The sequence below is a fragment of the Typha latifolia genome, chromosome 13, assembly GCF_019914945.1.
Source record: "Typha latifolia isolate L0001 chromosome 13, TyphaL0001v2, whole genome shotgun sequence".
NCBI classification, from domain to species: domain Eukaryota; kingdom Viridiplantae; phylum Streptophyta; class Magnoliopsida; order Poales; family Typhaceae; genus Typha; species Typha latifolia.
The window spans coordinates 9239594-9264234 of NC_133098.1; the positions used below are offsets into that span (position 1 = coordinate 9239594).

General features: G+C 36.7%; 2 protein-coding genes and 1 long non-coding RNA gene across 8 annotated transcripts; 2 read left to right on the top strand and 1 right to left on the bottom strand.

Moving 5' to 3' along the window:
• The first annotated feature begins 259 nt into the window (after positions 1 to 259).
• LOC140799577 (uncharacterized) lies at positions 260 to 2688 on the top strand. Its single transcript, XM_073153956.1, has 2 exons — positions 260 to 408; positions 540 to 2688. The coding sequence occupies exon 2, from the start codon at positions 949 to 951 to the stop codon at positions 2179 to 2181; it is 1233 nt and encodes a 410-aa protein (XP_073010057.1). The 5' UTR covers positions 260 to 408; positions 540 to 948; the 3' UTR covers positions 2182 to 2688.
• A 9036-nt stretch (positions 2689 to 11724) lies between these two features.
• On the top strand, positions 11725 to 15965 carry LOC140800293 (uncharacterized). The gene is made up of 3 exons (XR_012111177.1): positions 11725 to 12167; positions 15305 to 15415; positions 15481 to 15965. It is a non-coding gene; the product is annotated as an uncharacterized lncRNA (long non-coding RNA).
• An 847-nt stretch (positions 15966 to 16812) lies between these two features.
• LOC140800299 (uncharacterized) lies at positions 16813 to 22449 on the bottom strand. Of its 6 annotated transcripts, XM_073155011.1 has the most exons (8): positions 22361 to 22431; positions 20798 to 21022; positions 19372 to 20241; positions 18875 to 19290; positions 18622 to 18672; positions 18446 to 18544; positions 18034 to 18192; positions 16813 to 17161 (listed from the first exon to the last, which is right to left on the bottom strand). In XM_073155011.1, exons 3-8 carry the CDS (start codon positions 20177 to 20179, stop codon positions 17024 to 17026), a joined length of 1671 nt encoding a protein of 556 aa, XP_073011112.1. In that variant the 5' UTR covers positions 20180 to 20241; positions 20798 to 21022; positions 22361 to 22431; the 3' UTR covers positions 16813 to 17023. The 6 variants fall into 6 exon arrangements, with proteins under 6 accessions (XP_073011112.1, XP_073011110.1, XP_073011113.1 ...); XM_073155009.1 differs by having other exon boundaries at positions 18875 to 20215; positions 22361 to 22449; XM_073155012.1 differs by lacking the exon at positions 20798 to 21022 and having other exon boundaries at positions 22361 to 22440.
• Between the last annotated feature and the right edge of the window lie 2192 nt (positions 22450 to 24641).

Genomic DNA, 24641 nt, shown 5'->3' on the forward strand with positions numbered 1-24641 from the left:
AGCCCCCAAAACAAACATGGCAAAATCTAAATCTCTCAAAGAGATATTCAAAGGTCAACAAATAATACCCCAATAACTACCCCGGTGTGTGAGGTATTTGAATTTGAAATTAAATTTGAAAGGATTGCTTTTAAGGGTAATTTTGGGTAGCTAAGGAAACCCAAAATCGGAACCTAGAAAGTAAAACAAAATCGGTTCAAAGGTTTAATAATAATTATAAAAAAAATAAACAAAAAAGAGTCCGAGTCGGGGAGAGAGAGAGAGAGAGAGAGAGAGAGAGAGAGAGAGACCAAAGCGAAGCACAGCGAAGAGAGCAGCAAGCGTGAGCGATAGCCATTGGAAGCGCGAATTGGAGCTCAGCGTTCTCCTTTGATTCGCTTCCATCACTCCTCCGAGTTTGGGGACGAGGTCAGCTTCGTCTTCTCTTCTCCGTCTTTTACCCTCTCTGTCTCTGTCTCTGTCTCTGTCTCTCTTTCTCTCTCTCCTCCTCTTCTCGTTCCTCTTTTTGATCCATCCGACCCAACTCCGATTTCGCTCAGATCCGCCTCCTGCGATTCGGAAATACCCTCAATCTCTTAGTGCGAACCAGATCCTGCCGTCAAAATTTGAGCTTTCGCGACCTCGGCGCCGCCCAATGCTGCTCCATCTTAGATTGTTCTAGGGTTTTTGATCCGACCGCGTGGGTGTTGCAGCCTCAAGCTCCCGCCTCTGTATTGATTTCAGCTCGAAATCCCTGTTTCAGGAGTGGGTTTTGAATCTCTCTTCCGGAGGATGAGATTCCCGCCTTGGCGGATTAGTTGGGAATTGGGTATTGAGCTTGGCCTCTGTAGGAAGCGGTACAAATCCTAATTTACTGGAAAATCCAGAAAGGGAAACTGGGAATTCGTAGTTTTATATCTTCTTGTATTGATTTGGTGGTTAATTTAGATGGGTACTGTTCACTGAGACATGCCTCCACCACCACTACAGCCCCCGCTGCTGCCGCCACCGGCGCAGCATGGACGGGCTAATCTTGTCGAGCTTAAGTCCCAGATAGCAAAGAGGCTCGGGCCGGAGCGAGCCAGGAGATACTTCAGCTATCTAAATGGGTTGTTGTCCCAGAAGCTGAGCAAGCCTGAATTCAACAAGCTCTGTCTCTTGACCCTAGGCCATGAGAATTTACCATTGCACAACCAGCTTATCCGTTCGATCCTCCGGAATGCTTGTCAGGGTGGAGGTCAGCAGCCTGCAATCCATGATAGTGATGAGTCGAAGACTCTTGGAGCTGCAGGAAAGAAAGGTTCTCAGAAAGTTGGAGGGTCTGATTGGTCTCCGCTGCCAGTCCCACCAGTGCCAGCTTGGTCCAATGGAGATGTCATGCCACCGTCAGTTAGGGAAAGGAGGATCAAGGACCGGCCGAGTCCCCTTGGACTTAATGGGAGACCAGAGGTTACGGCTACCAGGGAGAATGGTAATCTTGGTTTGTGTGATATGAAGAGACCATTCCAGCTTCAACAATGTGAGCCTGCAGAGCAGCCAGCGAAGAGGGCACTGGTCGAGAAGTTTGTGCCGCATGACCGAGGTTCAGTACATAGCAATGGTCTGGTAGGATCATTTTCTGTTCATGACAGGGAAAGCTTGGGACAGAGGGACTTACATTCCTCTAGCGGTCCTTTACGGGCCCCACTTGGAATTCCCTTCTGTCGAGCAAGTGTGGGGGCGCCTAAGTCCTTACCAATCACGACTAATGTGGGAAGCGGTGGCTTTAGTAGCAGCTATGATTGTGGCGAGCTGTGCCATACGGAGATGTTGAAGAAACGGATGGAGCGAATAGCAGAAGCTCGCGGCTTGGGAGGGGTGACGATGGACTGTGCCAATCTGCTGAATAATGCTTTGGATGTTCACTTGAAGATGCTGATTAGGTCAAGTGTCGAGCTTGTAAGAGTGAGGACAGGATATGATACACTAAAGCAGGTTGGTTACAAGCAATTTCATAGAAAGCCGATCAATGGTGATTGGTTGCCAAATCATGTGCACATTCAAAGTGGTGGTGGGCTGCCAGAGGCCACAAATGAGCTGAAACATCACAGCTTGATTTCTATGCAAGACTTTAAGGTAGCAATGGAGCTGAATCCTCAACAGCTTGGAGAGGACTGGCCATCGCTTCTTGAGAAAATATGTATCAGTTCATTTGAACAATAAGGTTGGTCCGTGTAAAGTTTTCTGTTGTAAAGGAAACTGCATCTGGATATGCATTTCTGGCGCCCAATGGACGGTCTTTTTAGGCCATTATGGATGGAACACTTGGCAGCTTTCGGAAGATGCACTGAGGGACCTCTACGGAGGATTGGAGAAGAAAATTTCTATAAGATCCTGCTGTGAAGCAAGAACTTATTTTTTGTGGCCGCCCTATAAAAGTGAAAAAGAAAAGTCATTCCCTATATGCTCCATATGTTGTATGATAGCATTCTTGAGGTTCGTATATGCCACTTCCAAAAGTCTCAAGCTTTATGTGACCCACGGCAAGGAGGGACGTTGAAGACAGTTTTGCAGGGATATTGTTGCGTTACTTATAAAAGAATGTTCTGTAAGTTTCTCGGTTTACGGTGTATGTATTATCAGTAGAAAGATTGATAGGTGGTGCTTCCATACCAATTCATGTATCATTTCTAATTAATTTACTCTATCTCCTAATCATTTCGTTGTTAACATACTTGCAAGTTTTTTACATGTCCGTTACTCCATTTTTTTTTTCTTTTGTTGTCCTAGTTTCTGACAGAGACATAATCCTGAATGCAAGAAAATGAGTAATGCTGCTGACACCATTATTTTGGAGCACAAGGGTTAAAATACTGCTCTCTTTTGCAGTACTTTGCACTAGTTAATAAACCTACAACATATTTTTTTCTTGTTTATGAGCATCCCCTTTGATCGTAAGTCCAATAAGTACTGCACATTTCACTGTTCTAAGAAGCTATTATAGGTTAAATATGCATTCTCCTAGCTATCCACCAACTATAAATAGGTAAAAAGAAATAACTTAATAGGCAAGGTGTGCAATAATACTGTCGATATCTTCTAAAGCATTTTTGACCAATAGATATTTCCACAGAAAAAGAACAAGAATCTTCTTTTTCTTTTGTTTTTTTATTTCTTTTGTCATTATTCATGGATTAAGTGCATTAACATGTTGGGATCTTTGACTTTCTGTTGTTCAAAACTAAGACAATTTTAGAACTTAATCTTTCATATCAATTGGTTTAACATCAGTTATCTTGTTTCATTATTTTTCCTATATTTGTTGTCTACTGCATGAAATTTTTTAGCATTTTCCATTTATAGGTCCTACTACTAAAACTTTCCAATTATTGACTCCTTTCCCTATTATTTCTGTATCTTTAACCTCATATAAGCAGCACACAAGAACACCCAAGGAAGAACACTTCAGAGGAGAAAAATAAAAGCTAGGGTTATGTCCATATGCATAAAAAGAGGCAACTTTTGGATCAACTCTCAAGTTTAAAAACTTTAAATCATATATAAATATTAGTTGAATCTAATTAGGAAAATAGGATTTATTTCCAAGAACAAGCTTCATATTGCCCATCGGTTTGTGAGCTTATAAGGTCTGCCTTGCCATAATGATTGTTGTACTTTGTTTTTCAATCTATTTAAAGCATACAAGTTTGTAGAAAGTGTAGTATCACTTGTTCCGTTTACATTGAAGATGCCTGAAAACCTGGTAATATCTTTAAATCTCGTTTTCATAGATATAAAATAGCAGATAAGAAGAGGCAATGCTCTAAATTTTATATCTAACACTAGCATATGATGTACTTTTTAAAAAGTGCTTGCATATATTTGAGAAACTTAGGTCTTTGTCCTGTAGTGACACATGTTACATTAATATTAACAAAATGGTTGAACCACATCTTCAGAACTATAGTGACGTGCTTAAAAGTGCATATAGGAATAAATCTATTTATGTTTGCATACTCAGTACTGAAGATCACTTTGATATTTTGATTGTGTGTGGCTTTCTACTTTGGAAGATATTTACGTAATTACATCCTTTATGTTCCTGCAGATAATTCGTTCTGAGTGTTTTAGATTGTGTTATTGGCCTTCGACAATTAAGTTGTATATATCATCTGAACTACATTGAAGTTACTGCACCGTTCTTTTATTCTAATAGTAACTTGATGAAATGAGATTGCTAATTCAAACTTTTGTAAGTCTATTTACGTATGTTTCTGAAAATATATGTCCAGATAAATGCACACAATTTACTTTAGTATGCTAATAAAACATGAACAGCCTAGCTTGGATTTATGCATTGCATGCATATCAGGACAATCTGAAATGAATTTCTTCTTGGATGTGTCTTTTCTCCTCCTTTTTTTTTTCTTTTTCGTTCATTCCTTTTGTTGCATGCGATGCTCTATCCTAGAAGAGCAAGACAACATGGTCTTGAAGCAACTGTAAGAATGAAACATCTATGACCAAGCACCTTGTTCTCCAAAATCCAAATATCCTTTATACAAATTAGCAGAACAATCATGAAACACATGAAAAGTTCTTAAAGAAAGTTTAGTCATAGGATAACATAGTAAACAAGTTTTTTTCAGATTACCATTAAATGATGTCCTGGATATTTCCTAGGAAAAAAGTTACTGGAAACAGAAAGCTCAAAAGTTAGCAACTGTCAGGTATGTACATGTTTACAGCTTCCATTTATTGATTTTGTTCTTTTTCATCTACTTAGAGGAGTTGATGTTACAAACTCATACATCTCTAACATAACCACCATTCTTTAGTAGGATGGACAGCTCTGCTGAAAGAGATGACAAGCAATGACTGCATGTATTTAAGTCTGAAATAGGTCTTTGATAAGGCTTACCATATTTAACAGGCTTAAAGCATAAGAAAAGTTGGCAATGTGAACTCACTTGGAGAATCTTTCTTTCGGCTTTATAGCGGGCTTCCGTTTTTATCTTTATGCTTTTGGGGATGTTTTTTCTCACTCAATTTATTTCCATGTAGATATTGCCAATTTCCTTTCTTTTGTTCTTTCCCTTTAAAATAATTTATTACTGTAATGTTACTATTTATAATGATGTTGAATAGATCTAACTACACCTCTGCACACTTACTGTGATATCTTCCAATAGCAGGTCATGAACCTGGAGAAAGTAGGAGGGTTGTTTCAGGTTTAACTTGACAAACAGCATAAAAGCTTTGTCAAGATAAACTATGAAAATGCCCTATAAGTATGAAACAATGTTAAATTGTCTGTTTTCAAATATTATCATATTATTCTATAGCAGTCAACATAATTTACAGCCGTATTGATCAGTTCACATTATCATATTAAAATATCTTTTTATATACCAATTACGTTTTTCTATCGTGTATCTTTACCTACTGAGGCATGGAAAGGACTTAGAAGACACTTTTGTAGGAATATGCTTTCGTAACTTATAAAAGATTGTTCCGTGAGTTTCTCAGTTTATCAGTAGCAAGATTAATAGGATGATTCTTCCATACAAATTCATGTATCCATTCAAAGTAATTTATTCTGAATCATTCGTTTGTTGCAATACTTGCTGACAGAGGAAATTATGAAAGATAGATTTTATTACAGGAAAAAAACATGCAGCCACACGAACACTTTGGAACATGTGTAAGGGCAAGCTTTACCCTCATTTCTCAAGAGGTTGTCTTTAAGGCTTGAACCCATAAGCAAAGACAAGCTTTACCATCAGATTAGTAACCCTTGAAGCTAATGACCAAAAAGAGAAGTAATACTGTTAGTATGTCAACAAAATTTTGAGTAAAGGGATACCGGAATTGGTATTGGCTCTTGAAGCTAATGAAAGATTAGTATACTTCCAATTCACACTGTTATCAGATATTCTGACTAAGTAAGAGAAGTTTATGTATTTGTAACTAACCAAAAAGCTTTTGTACATTAGCTTTTAATCAAAAGGAAAAGAGATGAAGTTTGAGATATATATGAAGTCTACAGAGTACATAGACAGACCTATATTTCATAGGAAAGATTTGCTGGTCTAAATTAGAAGCAAATCAATAGAAACATCAAATTCTTGGATATTTGTTTCCCATACTTGTGTTGTAGGTTTCTTGTACTTAGTTCTGATAAATGGAAGTACTTGATGAGTAACTTGGAACTAGAACCTTGAGTGAATAATATTTTTTGATAGCTATTTGTTACGGGCTTAAACTTTTTGATCAATTTACTAGTCCACACAAGACTCCACCTTTTCCATAAGATGAAGTATGCCTCGAAGTAAAGATAGTGAAGAAGTAAGAAAAGAGAAAAATATTTCAATAACACTTAGAGAAGACAAGTTTTCTTGGTGAAGTTTTCACTTTTATTTTACTCACTAAAACTTTAAATAGATTACAAGTAAAGAATTCATGCCCTTATATAGGCAAAAGAAAACTTAGCTACTAAATTTTCTAAATATCTTTCCTAGATATTTAGAAGACTAAGGATAAGATCAAGGGATGCTACAACTTATCCTTATCCATCCACCTAATGGATAAACTTAAGACTTGTCCAGTAGTGAATAAGCTCAAGTTTTGCATAATTATGGTAGTATCCCTCAAGTTAGGTTTTGCTATTGCATCGCTTAAACCCTTAGATTATCATGATACTTCGGTTCGACCAAAATTTTCATGGGGCGTCATATTCTGCCCCACCTAATGTGCGACCACCTCGGTCATGCACTCATAGTTTTTCAGCTGCACCCTCATTGCTTCTTGCCATTAGTGTCTTACGCATCTTGGCATTTATTAGTTCGCACAACACATGGCATAGCTTTGTCCAAGATCCTCAGTCCTCACCGCTCCAAGATATGGCATTGGTATCACTTTAGCAATAATAAGGAGTTCCAAACCGACGATGAGTTGGAAGTCGTCAAGATTTGTCATTGTTATGTCAATCTACCTTCTTATGTGCCAAGTCTGATTTTAACGCCTTTGGCCACACCTAAGACTGAGCAAGACTTTGAGTTTACAGCCTTCACACAGTTGTCCTCCTTTTCTAGCTTGAAGCCAAGTCGTTTGGCCTCCAAAAGTGGCATGAAATTGTGGGGTGCACCGGTGTCAATCATCGCTCGAATGGCTTCACCATTTACCTTCATGTCGATATACATAAGTCCCTTCTGCTCAAGGGGCTTGCCATCCCAAGTCTGTCCTTGGATAGCATTGATGAGTCAAATGACTCTAATTATCTTGTCCTCTCCGCTGTTCTCTTTCTCCACGAGTTGGATAGCATGCAGTTTTTTTCGATTTGGGAAATCACGTGCCCAATAGATAATCCTCGAAAACTTGATAGGGCTCTGATACCAATTGATAGGATCTAGAACCAAAAGATCGGCTACGGAACAATTCCTTAAGATCTGAATTTATTGTAGGAAGCAGTCCGCGCAACCGTGAAAAAATATTCGTCAGATATTCTCCAGTAGTTAGAAAATTACGAAACCAATTGGGTTGGATCCGTATCATCATGATCTACAACTTTCGTATTTACGCCCTTCGCAGAGTCGAACTGTAGCAAGGATGAAAATATGGAATAACGTGGGTGATGGTTGTGGTGACGGGTGGAGTGGATGTTAGGGTTATGGATGGGTATGGAGATGAGGGTGGATTATGGAAGTGATTAAGGGAAGTAGACGAAGGGAACGAAGTGGTCGAGATATCAAAGAAGAGGGGTGGCTCGACAGCCGAGGGAGATTAGAAGCGAGGAGAAACCTTGTCAACGATAGGGGTGGAAAGATGGTGAAGAGGGAGGAGGGAGGAATCTAGAGAGAAGATAAGAGGCAAGAAATCAAGAATCCAATAGCAATATAAAGTTGGGTGCCATCCACATATTTATAGAGGCTGGCCAACAAGTTCTAAAACAATATGAAACCTTAACAAACCAACTAAACTAGTATTCCTTATCTTTTCCGAATACCTTTTGGATTAAGCTTTCATTTTGTCATAGATATATTCCGAATCTGGAGAAGTCATGAATATCAAAGTTGTAGATCTAGAGGTTGTTGACCTTATCCAATTGGTTTGATATTATTTGGATATGTGTCGAATATTCTACAAATATTCTTTCGAAACTGCGTAGAGCTGGATTAGCTAATTAGATAAAATCCTAACTAAGTGTATCAACATAGCACGAAAAATCTGCATTTTGGGGCTGATACGTCATCCCTCGGGCACGTCCTTTGAAAGTTTCTTTAGCACCTTCCTTGTAGACTTCTTGGTTGCTATTTCCATTGTCATTGCTATTGCTGTCACCAAATGTCAATGATTTTGGCTTGGCAACGTGATTGCTTCTCCGCTCATATTCAAAAAGTTTTTTTGCATTAGAGATGGCAGCGTTGAGGTCATTAACACCTCTGTTCATCAACTCCTTAAATGCTCATGGCTGCAACTCATTAAGGAAGAAGAACACGTGATGGCCTTCCAACATGTTTAAGATGGACAGTGTTAAACGGGTGAACTCCTTGACGTAGTCGGCAAGAGTTTCACTATGCTTCAGCCTTCGTAAGTCCTTCCAGGCCAAGAATTCAATATTTTTAAGGTAGAATTGCGCCTTTAGCTCGCACTTCAAGTCTACCCAAGAGTCGATATGGCAAAAACCCTTCTCAATCTCTGCTGATCGTCGACACCACCATAGCATGGCATCATCTATAAAGTACATGGATGCGGTTTGGACCTCCTTGCCCTCGTCCTTAAGTCGTAGTGCCTTAAGATACCATTCCAGCCCCAATGGAAGTTCTCAACCTCCTTCGCATCGCGCATGCCATTGAACCCTCGTGGCTCTAAGATGTGCGACCTAAGTATGCTATTCGCAACATCACCTCCATGTGCGACAACCCTCTTAAGAAGACTTACTCTCAACTTGAGGCTGTCGACCTCGTTGACTTTGGACTGAGAATCTCCTGATAGGTAGTTGCCTCGACAACTTTCACGCTATTTCGTCGATTAAGCTCCGCCTTAAACTCGTGAGATTGAGACTTGAAAGCATCCATCGCAGCTTGAACGATTTCTTCCCACCACTCACATATTGTCTTCGAAGCCAACGTTGAGATTCTCGAACATCTCTAATCAATTGTCGAGGTAGCCAAATGAGCCCTCAAGTGCGAAAATGCAATTCCCTACAGACACACTTCGTTAGAGGCTCCTTGCTTTTGTCGCGAGTGCTTTTTCTTCTCGAGCATGACGTTGATGATGGTGACTTCGAAAGAAGACATCGCAGCAACACTTCCTTGATCCGCTCTAATACCACTTGTTATGAACTTAACATTTTTATCAATTTGCTAGCCCGCGTGACACTAGAACTTCTTCGTAAAATAAAGTAAGCCTTGAAATAAATATAATGTAGAAGTAAGAAAAGAAAAAAAGACTTCAATAACACTTTGAGAAGACAAGTTTTCTTGGTGAATTATTACTTCTATTTTATTCAGTAAATCTTTAAATAGATTGCAAGTAATGAGTTCATGCCCTTATATAGGCAAAAGAAAATTTAGTTACGAAATTTTTAAAAAAATTTCTAGGTATTTGGGAAGTTAAGAATAAAATCAAGAGAGAATATCCCTTATCGTTATTTATCCACCTATAAATAAGCTCAAGATTTATTTAGTAGCGGATAAGCTCAAGTCTTGCCTAATTATCGTGGTGTCACTGAAGTCAGGTTATGCTATTGCATTGTTTTAGCTATGGGTGAAAACGGATCGGATACGGATCGGATAGTGCTCAACCCATATCTGGATCCATATTTTTAGTCCGGAATACGATTCAGATACAAATATTGAACGGATAGCAAAATTTAAAATCATATCCTAACTAAACAGATACGGATAATTTTCGAATAAAAGATCATATCTTAAACGGATATTGATTGAATTTAAAAGAATTATAATATTTTATTTAGATATAATTAATACAAAAATATTAAGAGTTTTACAACAAATAATTTTTTTGTATGTGAAATATGTAAAATTAGAGAAATTAATCTCTATAAATAATATATAATGTATTATTAGTAATAATATTAATATTTACTATTTAAATAAGTAAACTAAAAATTGTAAATCATTCAAAATAATATGCGGCTAAACGGATATCTGATATCCGTATCCGAATTCGAAAAATATATCCGACCCGTATTCAAATCCGTATTTGAATTTTTTTCAAAAACTCTATCCGTATCCGAATCGGATAGAAATTTTCTATCCGAATCCGATCCGAATCGGGTCAGATAACGGGTCGGATCAGAGTTAATCCGACCCGTTTTCACCCCTAGTTTTAGCCCTTGAACTACCATGACACTTAGGTTCTAACCAAAACTTTGATAGGGCATCATATGTCGCTGGCTTGCTGCTTAAAGCATCCTTGTTCTTTTCTACCTGATGCTATCATATTCTCTCTTTTTTTTTATTTGCTTTTCTTTAGATTTTTTAATCATTATTATTAAAACCTAATCTTCTGATCCTTGGGAGTGCTAGCAGGCTCATGCATCTCCTGATCCCAAAGGACCAGATATACTGTTTGCTTCTATAATGCCATTTTGCAATTAAGATGGTCCTTCTGGCTGGAAGACCAATTTTTTGACTTCCTTGAGAGAACATCTTCATGCTACTTCAGTTTGTTTGCAGTTGACCATAACCTAATTTCAAATTTAAAATACTGTTGGCTACATCTATGTTATACTAATGGAAATTGTTTAGCTTCTGTGAACCTCCCTCTTTTTCTTCAACTTTTGGGATGAACTGAGAATGAAAGCTGATCCTCTGCAGTGCTGTTTCCCCTTTTTCCTCCCTGAAGTGTGAATATTTTTAAACTTACTATTCTGCTAGTGCTTTGACATTTTTGTATCAGACCAAAACTGTCATCTCCTTGCTTCTCAGTTGTAATATATTGCTCTGTCTATTATGGTTTTGTTTTAATAGATTAAAATTTCTCACACATCGAATGGAAAATTTCTGGAGTTGCTTACATGCATGATAAACAAGTTTCTTTGGGCTGAATTCCTAATTACTAATTACTTGTTCTTTTTTCCAGAAGGTAGCCACTTACAAGATGTTGTTATTCCTACTTTCTATTTTAATGATCTTAGTGTAGTGGCTAATTTGTTTAAAATTCTCATATATTTTATAATGGTTAATGTTTTGAGTTACCTACCTGATTTTATTTCTGCTAAATATATGCTAACAGCATCATTTTTAATTTTTGTAACTTATGATGGTTTACTGGTTTGGTCTTAACACAATGGCTCCTATCTTATGCTCTTATATTTATATTGTTGATAAAGTTAACATAAAGCATGAACGTGATGATTCATAAATCCTCTTTGTTTCGTAATATTTCTTTATATTTCAGAACTTCTGCAACAGTTTTATCCATATATGCCTTGTTTTCTCATCTCAATATAAGCTTAAAATTTTGGGATGCTTGATATCTATGATTATGCGGAACTATGTTTTCTACTGTTTATGCTATTTAATCTTTTCTACTCCTACACTTACAGCTTTCTTGATGCCTATGATCAGACCATATTTCTTCTCTTTATGCTTCTCTAGTTATCTTGCATTATAGGAATAAAATAATAAATGAGCTTTTCCTGCTTGGTAATTTGGATTGTCTTTTCAAGTTCCTCTTTTGCAGTACTTGGTTTTGAATATGCAGCTATTACTTGGACCATGGCATTTTTATAATTTGGACAGGATAATATTCACGTAAAATACTAGGCAGGTTGATGAAAAATCTTGTATACAATGTATTTGAACTCTATCGTGTTTGTTCCTCATGCTTGAATATATTTTCCCTTATGATTGTTGTTACTTTATTCTCATCTCATTTTGCTTTCTTACATCAAATGCTTCTTACTAGTGCACTAAAAGGAATCACAGTAAGTAATTAGCTACTTGTGGAGTGATGTTGTAGATCCCAACTCCCTTTAGTAAAGGTGTATATTGATTTGTTTAGCGAGGTTTTCAAATGCTCTAAAATTTATAATGGTTAGAATTGCCTAAATCATATTTTGATTAACAAATTTTTTCTTCATCCAGGAGACTCACGATGTAAACCGAACTTTTGAGCTCTTCGGTGAAAGTTTGCCAAGAAATTTGTTTGTGAAGGATGAAGTGTGGATAATACAAGAGGTACTCTTTTAAGCAAAGTGGTTAATTTATCTTTCTATAATTTTAGCAGCTATACTAAGTTTATCTTGCTCAGAATCTTTACAAAGTACAGAAAAAATGATATTATATTTCCTTCTAGTTCTGGGAATAGGTTATTGAATCACTTTTTTTTTCTAATTTTCTATTTACATTTTCTTCCAATGCTGCATATCTTGATTAATTCACTCTTTCAAAATATAGTAATGATGCATAGGTTGTCATATTTTTATCTGGATATTCTTTTCTTCCTTGTGGTAGAATTGATAAATATCTTCCTGAATTAATTCACCAACTAACATTTAATGGTCTTCAGCAAAATTGAGATATACCTTTGGTTGAAAATCTCTGATATTTTAGGTTCGTTAATACACAGGATATATAGACGATGCCTGCTAATATAACAAATAACTATTCATTATATGATATGCTTAATTACAATATTCACAGATCCTACTTCTGTCAATAGAGTGCATATTTGAGAAGCGCTAGATTGAGTATGTTCAGTTAAGCTTGGCTTTAAATCATTTGACAATAGACTTTGTGCAAACATCGTGTCGGTCCAGGGTCTGGCCGTCCTAACTTCAGGCCTGCTTTTGTTTTTCTATAAGCCTCAGGCCTGATACCACCCAAAATCCTTTTACCGGTTAAATGCATTTTACCTCCCTTTACTTCGGCATAAAATCTTTTTGTCCCTCTGTACTACTTATGACTAATATAAAACTGCTAGGTTTTTCACCAAATTAACGGTGCCAACATCTTAGACTTCTAAAAATGGTTGGCCAGTCTTGTAAAGCTCAAGTTGGAACCAAAAACTGAGGATTAAGCTTGACTTCTTGGAATCAAATAAAATTTGAAAGTCAAGCCGAGAACAAGCCTTTTTGAGCGTCTTATATCAATAACTTTCATATCTACCATGTTCCTAATACCACATCAGCTAGATACCACTATTTTGGCATGCAGTTAATATCAATATGACTTGATTATATGTTAAACAAGGGATACATAAAGATCAACCAATCCCATATAGTTGGAACTAAAGGTTTGGTTGTTGTTGCTGAAGTGATTCATAAGGATCTTCTGCTAAAGCATATGAAAATTTGTATGTTGTACATGACTGACTGATATTGAAACGAGCATTCCATTTGGAAATATTTGATTTGGTAAATATTATAAGTGCAATATTTTGTAATGGCAAATTTGTGGATACAAAGCATGAGTAATTATGATGTATAATCTGGATTTTATATATGATCAAGTCATATTATTTATGGAAGATTTGTATGTTCAAAAAAATCAAAGATCGGAATCAAAACAAGTAAAATTCAGCAATACTGCAAAAACAGTTCGAACAAATTCCTAATCGGGTCAACCGCAACGCAACACATAAAGAATATAAGTTCGATTAGACTTAGTGTTTCCTTTTAGGATTCTTCTAGTATGAACCAAAGATGCTCTTTTATACTTATAAAAGGATCCTAGAGATTAGAGAATGATCATCCAACTCGAGAACTTCAACTAAATAATCTACAAGTTCTAGGATCTCTCACAAAACATATTTTCTATCAATTGTCAGAGACATCTATATATGTCCAAGTGCTAGGCTACATAAGAAATTGATCATCTAGCACCGGAGAAGCTGAACTGAGTTGCCTATCATCGATACCTACACCAACACGAGGAGTTTGAGGTGTGATCCGTAGCTTAGAATGCAAACCAGATGCAGAGGCAATCTTGTTTTAAGGAGCAGTTTATCGAGAAGGAGTTTGAGCAATTGGGAGGAACTTCAATAAATAGTTGTTGGACGATAGGAATGATAGTAAGTGAAATTTGATTTTACGATCTAAGTGAAATAGGTTGATCTGGTTTGGAGGAGTCTATAGCTTTTTCCTCTCTAGGCGAGAGATGTTTTCCATGTTAAAAAAATTGTGTTATCATGTTTGTGGTGCTTCACTTTTTCTATTTGTATTTAGTTCTCTTTCCTACTTGGTTTTGGTTTTCAATATGCAATTCTCGATCGGTTTTTCTAGACCTAGTAAGATTTGTTTTTCATAGTCCGAGTAGGTTTTAATTTTGACTTTCAATTTCTGACTCAGTCTTGACTTTGACTTTGACTGTCGAATTTCTATATCTATCTTAATCTAGTCTGTCTTAAATTCTAATCTCCCCTGAAAATTTTCAACTCTGATTCTTGGTCTCTCTGACTTGCACTCCAGACAGTTACTTCAAGCTATTAAAATTGGTGTAAATCCTACATCATATTACGATATCATCATGATCTTTTTGGAATAATTTGCTAGTCTATTTTGAAACATCCATATTCTACATGTTTATGCACATTGCTAGGTAGTCTCAGGGACATTAAGGATCTGGTAATAAAAAAATAGGCATAAGTTCATTGATATCTACCACACTTTTAAGACGTATTGAACCCAATTTTATATCAATATAGAGGGCTGTAGCATTTGAACATCTGATGCTTGCCACTTCTTTAGGGACTTCTTTGTTGCCTTTTTTCAGTATCATTCAGTGTGCCGGTTCGTTATTCCCTGTACTTAAAGACACTTTTTAAACTGATCTTCCAATTGTAGTGAATTCTGGTAACCCTTCTTCTCTTTTGATCTAAGAGGAGTCTGAACTACATGTTTCATAACAGAGTTAATAGATATGGATATATTTCTTAAACTAATTCATTATTACTGAATACCTAAAAGAAATCACTGTGTTCTGCAGAATTCTCAGCACACAAGTTTCTTAATAATTTAGTCTGAGATAGGGCCTCATTGGTCGAATGTTGATCAAAAGATATTTCATTCTTTTGCGCTTGATGGGGATAAATCATCTTTCTAAAGCTTTTAATTGGGCAGTATAAAATCATATCCATGTCTTAACTTCCGTACTATTTAACTTCACTTTGCTTGAGATCTGACATTTTCCTTTAGTAGATTCATGAATCGATATATTACAACATCAAGGACTTTGTTCCTGAGAAATTACAAGAGAGACTCATTAAGACTTTCTTGTTTGCCACCTCAAGTAACTATGTATCACTTATAGTAGTTCAGTTTGAACACACCCTCTTTGTAGGCATGTTATAGTAGTTCAGTTTTTCTGTGATGCAGCTGCCATCAAGCAACAATGTATCACTTAAAGCAAGGTGGCAATTCTTGAAGAGCACCTGAAGATTATCCTTCAGGTGGTCAGCTCAACCTGGACAGTAAAGCTACAGAATTGTAAGTTTGCTAACATCTGGTTGATTTTTTATCAGCAGTAGTTCAATCTGACCTTGTTCTTGTAGAAGTTGGGAGGTATAAAACGCGAGTAGCCAAAGAATCTTCACCAGATGATATGTCCTTGTTGGCCATTGGATTTGTTTCTGATCTCTCCTCCTCAAGGAGCTGACATCCTTACTAGAAGAAGCTCAAGTTTTTAGTAAATTTACCTTCTTCTTTTTTTCTTTTGAGAAAAATGGGAGCTGACATCCTTACTAGTAGAGAAGCTCAAGTTTTTAGTAAATTTACCTTCTTTTTTCTTTTGAGAAAAATGGTAGATGTAACCTTTTTTCTGATTAAGAAATTGTATCAGAAGTTTTGGGTTTTTGGCCTTAGAATTGGCAGATGTAACCTAGGGCTGTCAAAATAATCGAGCCGGCTCGAAAATAAGTTTAGCCGAGCTTGATCTTGAAACTGGGCTCGAAATTAAATTTGTGCCAAGCTTGATCCTGAGCTAGTTCGATAGGGCTTGTAGTTTTCTGACACAAATATATTTGTTGCTTGTAATTTATATTTTAGTTGCTTGTAGTTTTCTAACACAATTATTTTTATTGTTTGTAATTTATATTTTGGTAATATCTTTATCTTTATAGTGGAATTATATTTTATTTCAAGCTTGATTTAAGCCTAAATCAATTCAAAATTATTTAGGCTCAAAAATAGCTTGAATTGATAAAGTTTGAAATTGCTAATTGAGTAGCTCGTTTAAGCTCGAGCTCGGTTCAAGTTTGAAATAAACTCAACATTTGCTTGAACTAAAATTATTTCAATTCAAGCTTGATCACAGAATCAGGCTCAAAATTAATTTGAATCCAAGTTTGATCAGAGCCCGGATCGGTCAAGCTCGGCTCATTTACACTCTTAATATAACCTTATCTGTAATCCAGAAATTGTATCAAAATGTGGTTTTTGGTCTTATAGAGCATATGTGACTTTTTTAAGAAACAAGTATAAATTATATATGCATATATACAATTTCTTTTCGACAAGGGTGCATTCTATGTCAAAAATCTTCTTTGCAAACATAGTATGAAGAGAATTAAATAAAGAAAAGGAAGAGCTCGTCTCCTTTATGAGCTCGGTTTTCAGTCCGACCTTGTGAATATGGATGGCTTCCTTCCAGGTTTGCCATTAAATAAATTCAATTAATGTGGATTTGATTTCAAATTTCAAAATCTGAATTATAAACCATCAAATTCAAATTTGAGGCTGCACTGATTGCCAATCAAAAATAACCCTAAAGATATTAGATAAAATTCCCTATTCGACCCATAAACCCAAGCTTGGCCCAGGTGCAAAGCTGAGTCACCTGAGTGGGAGAAGTCAAAAATTTATAAGTAAAAGTGGACACACAGAGCTGCATTTCTAATTAAAAGCAAATTGGCATAAAGTTTTTCAAAACATTTAAGTTATACACATTTTGGACTGAATCAATAGAATTTTCTACGATCCCTCACTTTTATTCCATGAGGTAAAAGATGCAGTGTTGCTTCATGCTATTTACAATGTGGACTGAGAAGTGCATACTGATGAAAAAACATTCAGATGGGTCCATTTATACCAAGATATCTACTTCGAGGATGATGCCACCGAAGCTTTGCAGATTGGGCACCAGTTCTTTTGCCTAAGCCACTGATAGATGCAGCTCAGATGGTATTGATGCTCACATCCCAATTTCCCCACTTCATCTCCTTCATCATACTCTTCCTGTAAGGAGAACAGATCAACTTCAGTAAAGGAACAAGAACTAATCATGTAAATCCGTCGTGTTAGTTGGCGTTAGTGTTTGATGAGGAAAACTAATTCGGCTGCACCATTTTGGTTCTTAATTCAACCCGTCGATAAATTTCCGGACCGCTGTTCTATGCAAGTTTAGGATGATCTAGAGTCTAAGACCACCAAATAGTGTTCAAAAAGACTTCAATTCATGGTTCTCAACAACATTGAGCCAGCTGCAGCTCTATGTGCAGACCAAATTGGTAGATGCTTTCATGCCTCAAGGGGAAATATGCAGGTATAATATTGTTCGTGGAAAGAAATACAGATCTAGGAGGTATAGACAGTCTATTTATTGTACGGTAAGAGCAACAAAATGGCACTACTTCACAAATGTGAGCTTCTCGCAATTAGATGAAGAATCATATTTGGCAAGAAAATAATACTGGCTCAATCTAAATGATGTCTTCAAACCAATTTAAAAATTGAGAAAATAACATTAAAAAAATGATCTAGTGAAATCTAATATTATCTACATCAGAGAATCATCTTAATGTTCTTGGAAGCAATGATCATACTGATACATTTAAGCAAGAAGTATCAAGAACATGTGTGATGCAACAGTAAACGAATACGCTCCATGCCTGGCTCCTAGTTGTATTTCTTTTCCCTTTCCTAATTACATTCCAGCCTTAGGTGGGCACTTAGTACAAAAATAGTGAAGAAAGGAAGCACAGATAAACCCTACAGATGTGGCCTGGAAAAATGTACAGGAGCAAAAGTAAAATCCAGAATAAAATGCATGGATTTCTAGCAAGGTTAAGACAGAAAAAAAATTCTGTTCTCAGGAACAGCATAAGTACCTGGCATATGCTGCATTTGGTATCATCAAGAATATGACTAGTGATTTCTGGGGAAAAGGAGGCAGACATATGTATGCTTCTTGTGATACATTTAGCCAACTCCTCATCTGACAAGGCTGTACTGACAGTGCCCATTTTCTCCTCCAAGGCTAGTAGCTCCTGCACAAACCAACATTCCCCAAAAGAGAAAATCATAAACATCTCCTTCAGATCAAGACACTGACAAACAGAAATTATAAGGTAAATCAAAGGTGTAACAATTTCCTACATATGACACTTTTAACAACTACATAAAGGTTTTAGGAACAAAAACACTCAGTAATATTATAATTGAAGTGGGCTCTCCTCAATAGAAAACCAAGAAAAAGTTTGAAAGGATGCAACTGTATTTATCTAACCGATAAAGATCTACCTCATAGGACATGTTATCAATGTCCATTCTCATGTCTCTGTGCTGATCATGGAAAGTGAGGCCTCCTAGGAGCAAGTTTGTCTCCAGTACCAATAATTGCTGCAACAATTAAGAAACTTCATTTAATCAACAAATATGAGAAAGGAAGTGCAGGACATCAGAAGCACATCAACAACCTCATATGTCAATTCTTCATCTTGTTCGATCCTATCTAGTGCCAATAACACCTGCATAAGTAAAAGAGATTTCAGCTTAAAATGCCATCACTGTATGCTTACCCGACAGTCACTTCTATATATAGCTCATAAATTAAGAAACAGCAACCAAATTGCACATCCAAATAGATCAAGTGATATTTTGCATATAGTTACCACTAGTGGTAAGATATACATGTTTAGAACAAGTGTTTCAAAAGTTTATCAAAAAAACCTCTGCAATATCTTCCATGTTTAGACGTCTATAACCATCTCGGTCTCCCAAGGTGCCATGGAACATTTGAGTGCTGCTTTCATCAAGACGAGATATAGATCTACTTCGGGCAGTACTACTACTAGAACCTGCACGTCTAGAAGAGCGGAAGGCTTGAGGTAGTTCGATGGAATATGATCTTGATATGCTTTCTGGAAGAGCTTCCTGTAGGGAATATTGAGTCTGCTGCAGTTCGGGGCCAATAGTAACAGTCTCATGTATCTCATGTAAGGGAAATGAGCTGTCATCTCTTTGATCAGACATCCTGACAGAAGAACCCCTATTAGAGGGTCGCCTGGCTCTAACTGAAATTGCGCCATCTCTATTGTTAGTCAGATTTCTGGACCTTCTTCCGGCTTGTTGCCCAATTGACTTTTCTGCGACAGGTAGGCCAGAATCAAGATTGGTATGCGAGGAACCTGAATATCCTCCACTTGAGGACCCAATGATGCCCTTACCTCTGGCAGGAAAAATCTCTCCATCAGTTCTCCTTCTTACAGCGTTAAACCTCCCACTTCGGCTGAAATCAGCAGAAGAACAGCCAGTTGGTAGAACATCGGATATTGATGTGCAACTAAGATTCTTAAGACTGCATCTCGGTGCTCCCAGACCTTGGGAAGGTTTTGCAGCAAGGCCGGTATTTCTGGATGCACTTGATCGGCGCACAAAAGAGGTTGAACAAGTATCTGGATCACCTACACTTAACTGTTTGTTTCTTTGCTTATGCGGCTTTGAACTTGATGCAGTGGACTTAGCCAATAACTCAATTCTCCGAGTGGAACTCCCCTCAAAACTTACAGAGTCAAAATCATCAGAATCAGGCATCACCGTCTGAGTTACCTCCCTTGTGGAAATGGAAAGTGAATCTTCCGTCTCACCTTGTCGAACATCAGAAGTTAACTCTCCTGACAGTATCACCCCATTGCTGCTTTCCGAATATTCGAGCTCAGCCTGCCTACCACTACTTTCTGTGATATCTGTCTCTCCTAGAAATGTTTGCTTTTGTTTCTCCTTTAGAGATTTTCTAAATATTGTTCTAGAAGAGCTTACAGTAGTGCTTCCACGCAAAGAAGGTCTAGCATATCTTGGTTTTTCTTGATTGTCAATTTGGCTGCCTTTCATGGAATTAAGCCTGCTGCTGCATCCTAACCTGCTGCAATACTGACTACTCCCGTCCTCATGGTTTTGATTTCGAAAAGAAATGCCAGAGCCTCTTCTGGAAAAGCCAAGTCCTCCAGCAGCTCTTCTACTAGAATAATCATCCATGAGAGATCAAAATGTGCAGATCAGGAGCAAATATTTCTGCAATGAAGAATAGCACCTCAGTTCTGCGATCACATTTTAAGACAGCGAAAGCAGGAACAATTAGTTTGGAAATGAATAGAAGCCACATGAAACGAGCAAGAAATAAGCACTGAATAAGCTACTGTCTCGTAAGAATCAGGCAACAAGTTCTTTATAATGACATCTAGGTGCTATGAAACTGCTAGTGAATAGAAAGTAAAAGATTTTGATTATATAAAATTAAATGTCTCATTAGCAACCGGATATAATCAAGAAACTAACATGTCTACTGCAAATATATATATATCCCTAATAACTCTCGCAAGATCTGAATTGCCTCTATTAAGTCAGTTAATAGCAACATTCTCCTTATAAACTGTTATCATTATAATCATCTAAAACTCCTAAATGGCTAACCACATTTCTCAACTTCACCTACTTTTCAGATGCTACCTACACAAGTGCTGGTCAGAAATGCTTCCAACATCTTAGAGTCCATATATATTCAACTCAATATATTATAAACACCTACTTTAAAGATTTGAGCTTCTTTATACTTGATGAACAATAAATTATGCAGAAGGAAACCAAATATTGAACCTTCAGATGAACAACATCTTATTCCAGAGGAAAGACCATGTTGGAGAGTCGTAATTTGCACCTAAAAACTAGGAATTTGGCGGTCGCACACCTTATCCTTTCCCTAACATATATTTGAGATCCAAGTGCAGCAAAATAGTTCCATCCAACACTCTGTGCTCCTTATCAACCAGTACTGGTACTCACTTCAGCATATTGTGACCACTCTCCGCACTTGTTATTCATCTGCAGCATAGTCTGTTTTAAGCAAAACAGCTACTAAAGATATATTGCCTCACAACGCACATAAAAAGATCTTAATTAGATTTCCAGCATAGTGAGTTATGCACCCTCCTCAATACAAGTCTATCTGTTTAATTAGATGGGATAGGATACTTAAAATTTAATGTTACTGAGATTAAAAAAAAAAGGGCAATTGTAGATCATGCAACTAGAACAAGCTCTTCTTTGAAGTTGAAAGGTATCTAGATTCACATGTGTACCAACATAAGGAACTGTATGATTCCTAATTACCCTTGATGCAAAATTGCATTCTGGCCATTCATACTGTTAGAATTGTAGTCATTCTTTTGGTTAATAATCCAAATGAAACCCATAGGTTAAGATATCATGCCAACATTTTCATGTCCTAACTTTGACATATCACATAAGTTGAACTTTGTCATATCGCATAAGTCGAACTTTGACATATCGTATAAATCGACAAAGATATAAAAGTTGACCCCTCACACACCTAAGACCAACTTTGAGTTAAGTGCACAAACCAAATAATGGCAAATGAAAAGAGAAAACACTCCCTATCCCTATCAAAAAGCAAACACAAGTAAATGGAAAACTTCAAAGTTCCATCATAATCTCACACCTCCTGAAACAAAAAATTTCAAATAATCCAATCCCAAATCTTCTTAAAAACGAGCTCATAATCGAAATCCTTTTAGTCCCATCATATTCTCGCACGCACGTCTTGTACAAAAAAAATTCATATTATCCGATCTTAAATCTTCTTATAAACAAGCTCAGATGATCAAACATCACAATCTTATAAACTCTCCTTGATATGGTATGAAGGCGGTCTCTCAACGATCATCTGCGCAGGTTTTATTGATTGCCTAAACATATGATCAAAATTAACAAGACCACTTTGGCATCCAAAACTCCAAGAATCCAAAGTATTTTTTTTTTTTTTTTTTTTTTTTTGTAATCTAGCAAGCACAGAATCCAGGTATGCCACCGGAACCATTCGTAAAACTTATTATCCAACTCAAAAGAAGGCAACTTCAAACCTTTGATCCCTTCAAGAAGGCTAGAAATCTAAATAAGCCCGAGCTTTGAGCTCTTCCAAGCACAAAGTCAATTAACCACATAATAACGTCATGAAATCCAGCGTTTGAAGCGCTCAAACTCACAAAATTCCACATACCAAGGTCCAATAAATAGACCCAAAATTCTCAAAATTGACATACGAGACTTTACAAGTCGATCGCTCGACCATACGGCGATCGGAACCGATCAAAAGGAACAGATAAATGATCAAAAAATTCCCCATTTTTCCCGTTAACATACCTCCAAATGGCGGCGTATACGATACGCAAGTGAGATGAGAGAAAGAGGAAGAGCGGAAAGAGAGAGAGAAGAGAGATGACATGAAACGTGCGTGACGAGATCCGAAGCTTTAATGATAACCAGATCAAATATCGGGTCGGGTAATAACCTTTTTAGCTCCGGATCCGGATTGCCAATGCTAATATAGACTCCAAAGAGGATCTCCACCGTCCGATCCGCCTCAAGATCCGGGAATCCGTTAGTCTCGGAGCGGATGAGAGCGCGTTTTGGTTGTGTTAGGCACGACATCCACAGGAATTAATTGGACATTTTGAAATTCTCACCCTATATTTTGAGTATATTATAAATAAATCCCTCTCTCTCTCTCTCTCTCTTTTTTTAAATCAAAACAGAGGGTTCTATTTGTAATTTCCCTTCTTTAATTCCTTTTAGCACAAAAGGAGGCGACGTTTGTATTCCCAAAGTTTGGAATTTGATGCTCTTTTGGGGTGGTGAATTGTATAATTCCCAAACTTTTTTTGGCTCTCTCTTTCCTAGTAGGTAGAGCCAAAATTATCTTCTCTCCTCTCTTTATTAATTGATCCTTTTGGAACTTGGGAGGAGAGATTGGAAGATTGGAATTACTTCAATTGCACAAAAAAGAGGCATCCATCCCTCTCCCTCTCTCTCTCTCTCACATTGATCCAATTGCCCAATTGAAGACATTTGAGAGAGAGAATCTATTACAAAAAATTTCTAACAAGATAAGAGGGTAGAAGGTTGGAATCATTCAAATGGCCCAAAAGGGAGTAATATCCAATTAGGGAAAGAAATTTAGGTGTAACTTTGTTTTCTCAATAAATCTTCTATCTATGATTTCGTCTACCTAATTGGTACCATACAGTTCTCCTTTAACTTTCTTTTAAAGGTTAAATGTTCTCTGTCGGAAAGCGAAATATATATATCGACGTAGTAGTTGACCACCACCTTCCCTACCCCCTGTATCTTTCCTTCTATTCGGGTGTCTCTGTTTCATACTTTTACACGTAGGTCTGATAATATAAACCGTGATAAACTGTTGGAATAAAGAAGATTAAAAATGAATATTAAAGATTGAGATAAGACAAGAATAGATCCAAGCTATGAGAATAATTACTAGCTAGGGTGACCTAATTTAGTTAATGAGAAACTTAGGGCTAGCTTTTAATATACACAAAATGGAAGGGTATGATTTTATTAACTTTCCTCGAAAGAAATGAAATATTACAAGTTCAATCCACCACCGAAAAGTGCAAGAAAGCCTAATCAAACCCACTAATCATGAGCTTTTCCTTAAACTACTCTAATTAACAACTCACAGGAGATCATTAAGGAAACCACTAGCCAACTCTAATCCACCTAAAAAGTAAAGTATCTTTAATACCACAAGCCTCTTCTCATGTCCTCTTCTCTTTGATGCCCTTGTGCTTGTATTCTATTCCCTTTAGTGGCTTCTATGAAAGAGAGCATCTCCATTTGGTGGGGGCAACCCTCTCTTTTTCATGATTGATTCAAAGAATAGAACCCACAACTTTAGGGTTCTCTCTGATTTGAATACTCCTGTGGAATTGTATGTGCAAAGATATTAGAAATTTATATTGGGGTATGTGATAAATGTGAACTCTTTGTTATTTAAATATTAAGACCTCCTAAACCGTCGCTATTTTTTATATACCTCTGCTAAACTCTTTTTGTGACACATAGACTTCGTGAATTATTAAAAATATTTTAAACACCACTTCCGTTAGGTTTTCGTTGCATTTTCTATACATAAATTATCACCTATAAGTCGCGTGAGTAGCTAGCTATATAACATATTTACCCTTATATTTTAGAGAAAAGAAGAGAAAATTTTTAGTTATATTAAAATATTTGTTTACCTTCTTATGGGGGTATTTTGGTCCTTTTAGTTTTTTTTCGTCTACTGTAGAATTTCGTATAGAAAGAGAATTTGGTCGTCAAAGTCAAATTAACAAATAACCCAAAACCCAAAGAAACCCGCATATATAAAATTGTACTGTTTTTGATCTTTTTTTTTGTTTGCTTCACCGTCGAGAAATGAAAGGAGACTTCCATATTCAAGCTGCATCAGGAATGAGATATTTTTTATAATTTAGGGGGTCTGTGTGTCACAAAAAATGGTTGAAAAAAAATATATAAAGATCTAAGTATAATTATCTCAATTATTAATACTCTAAAACATATTTACCCTTATGTTTTAGAGAAAAGAAGAGAAAATTTTTAGTTATATTAAAATATTTTT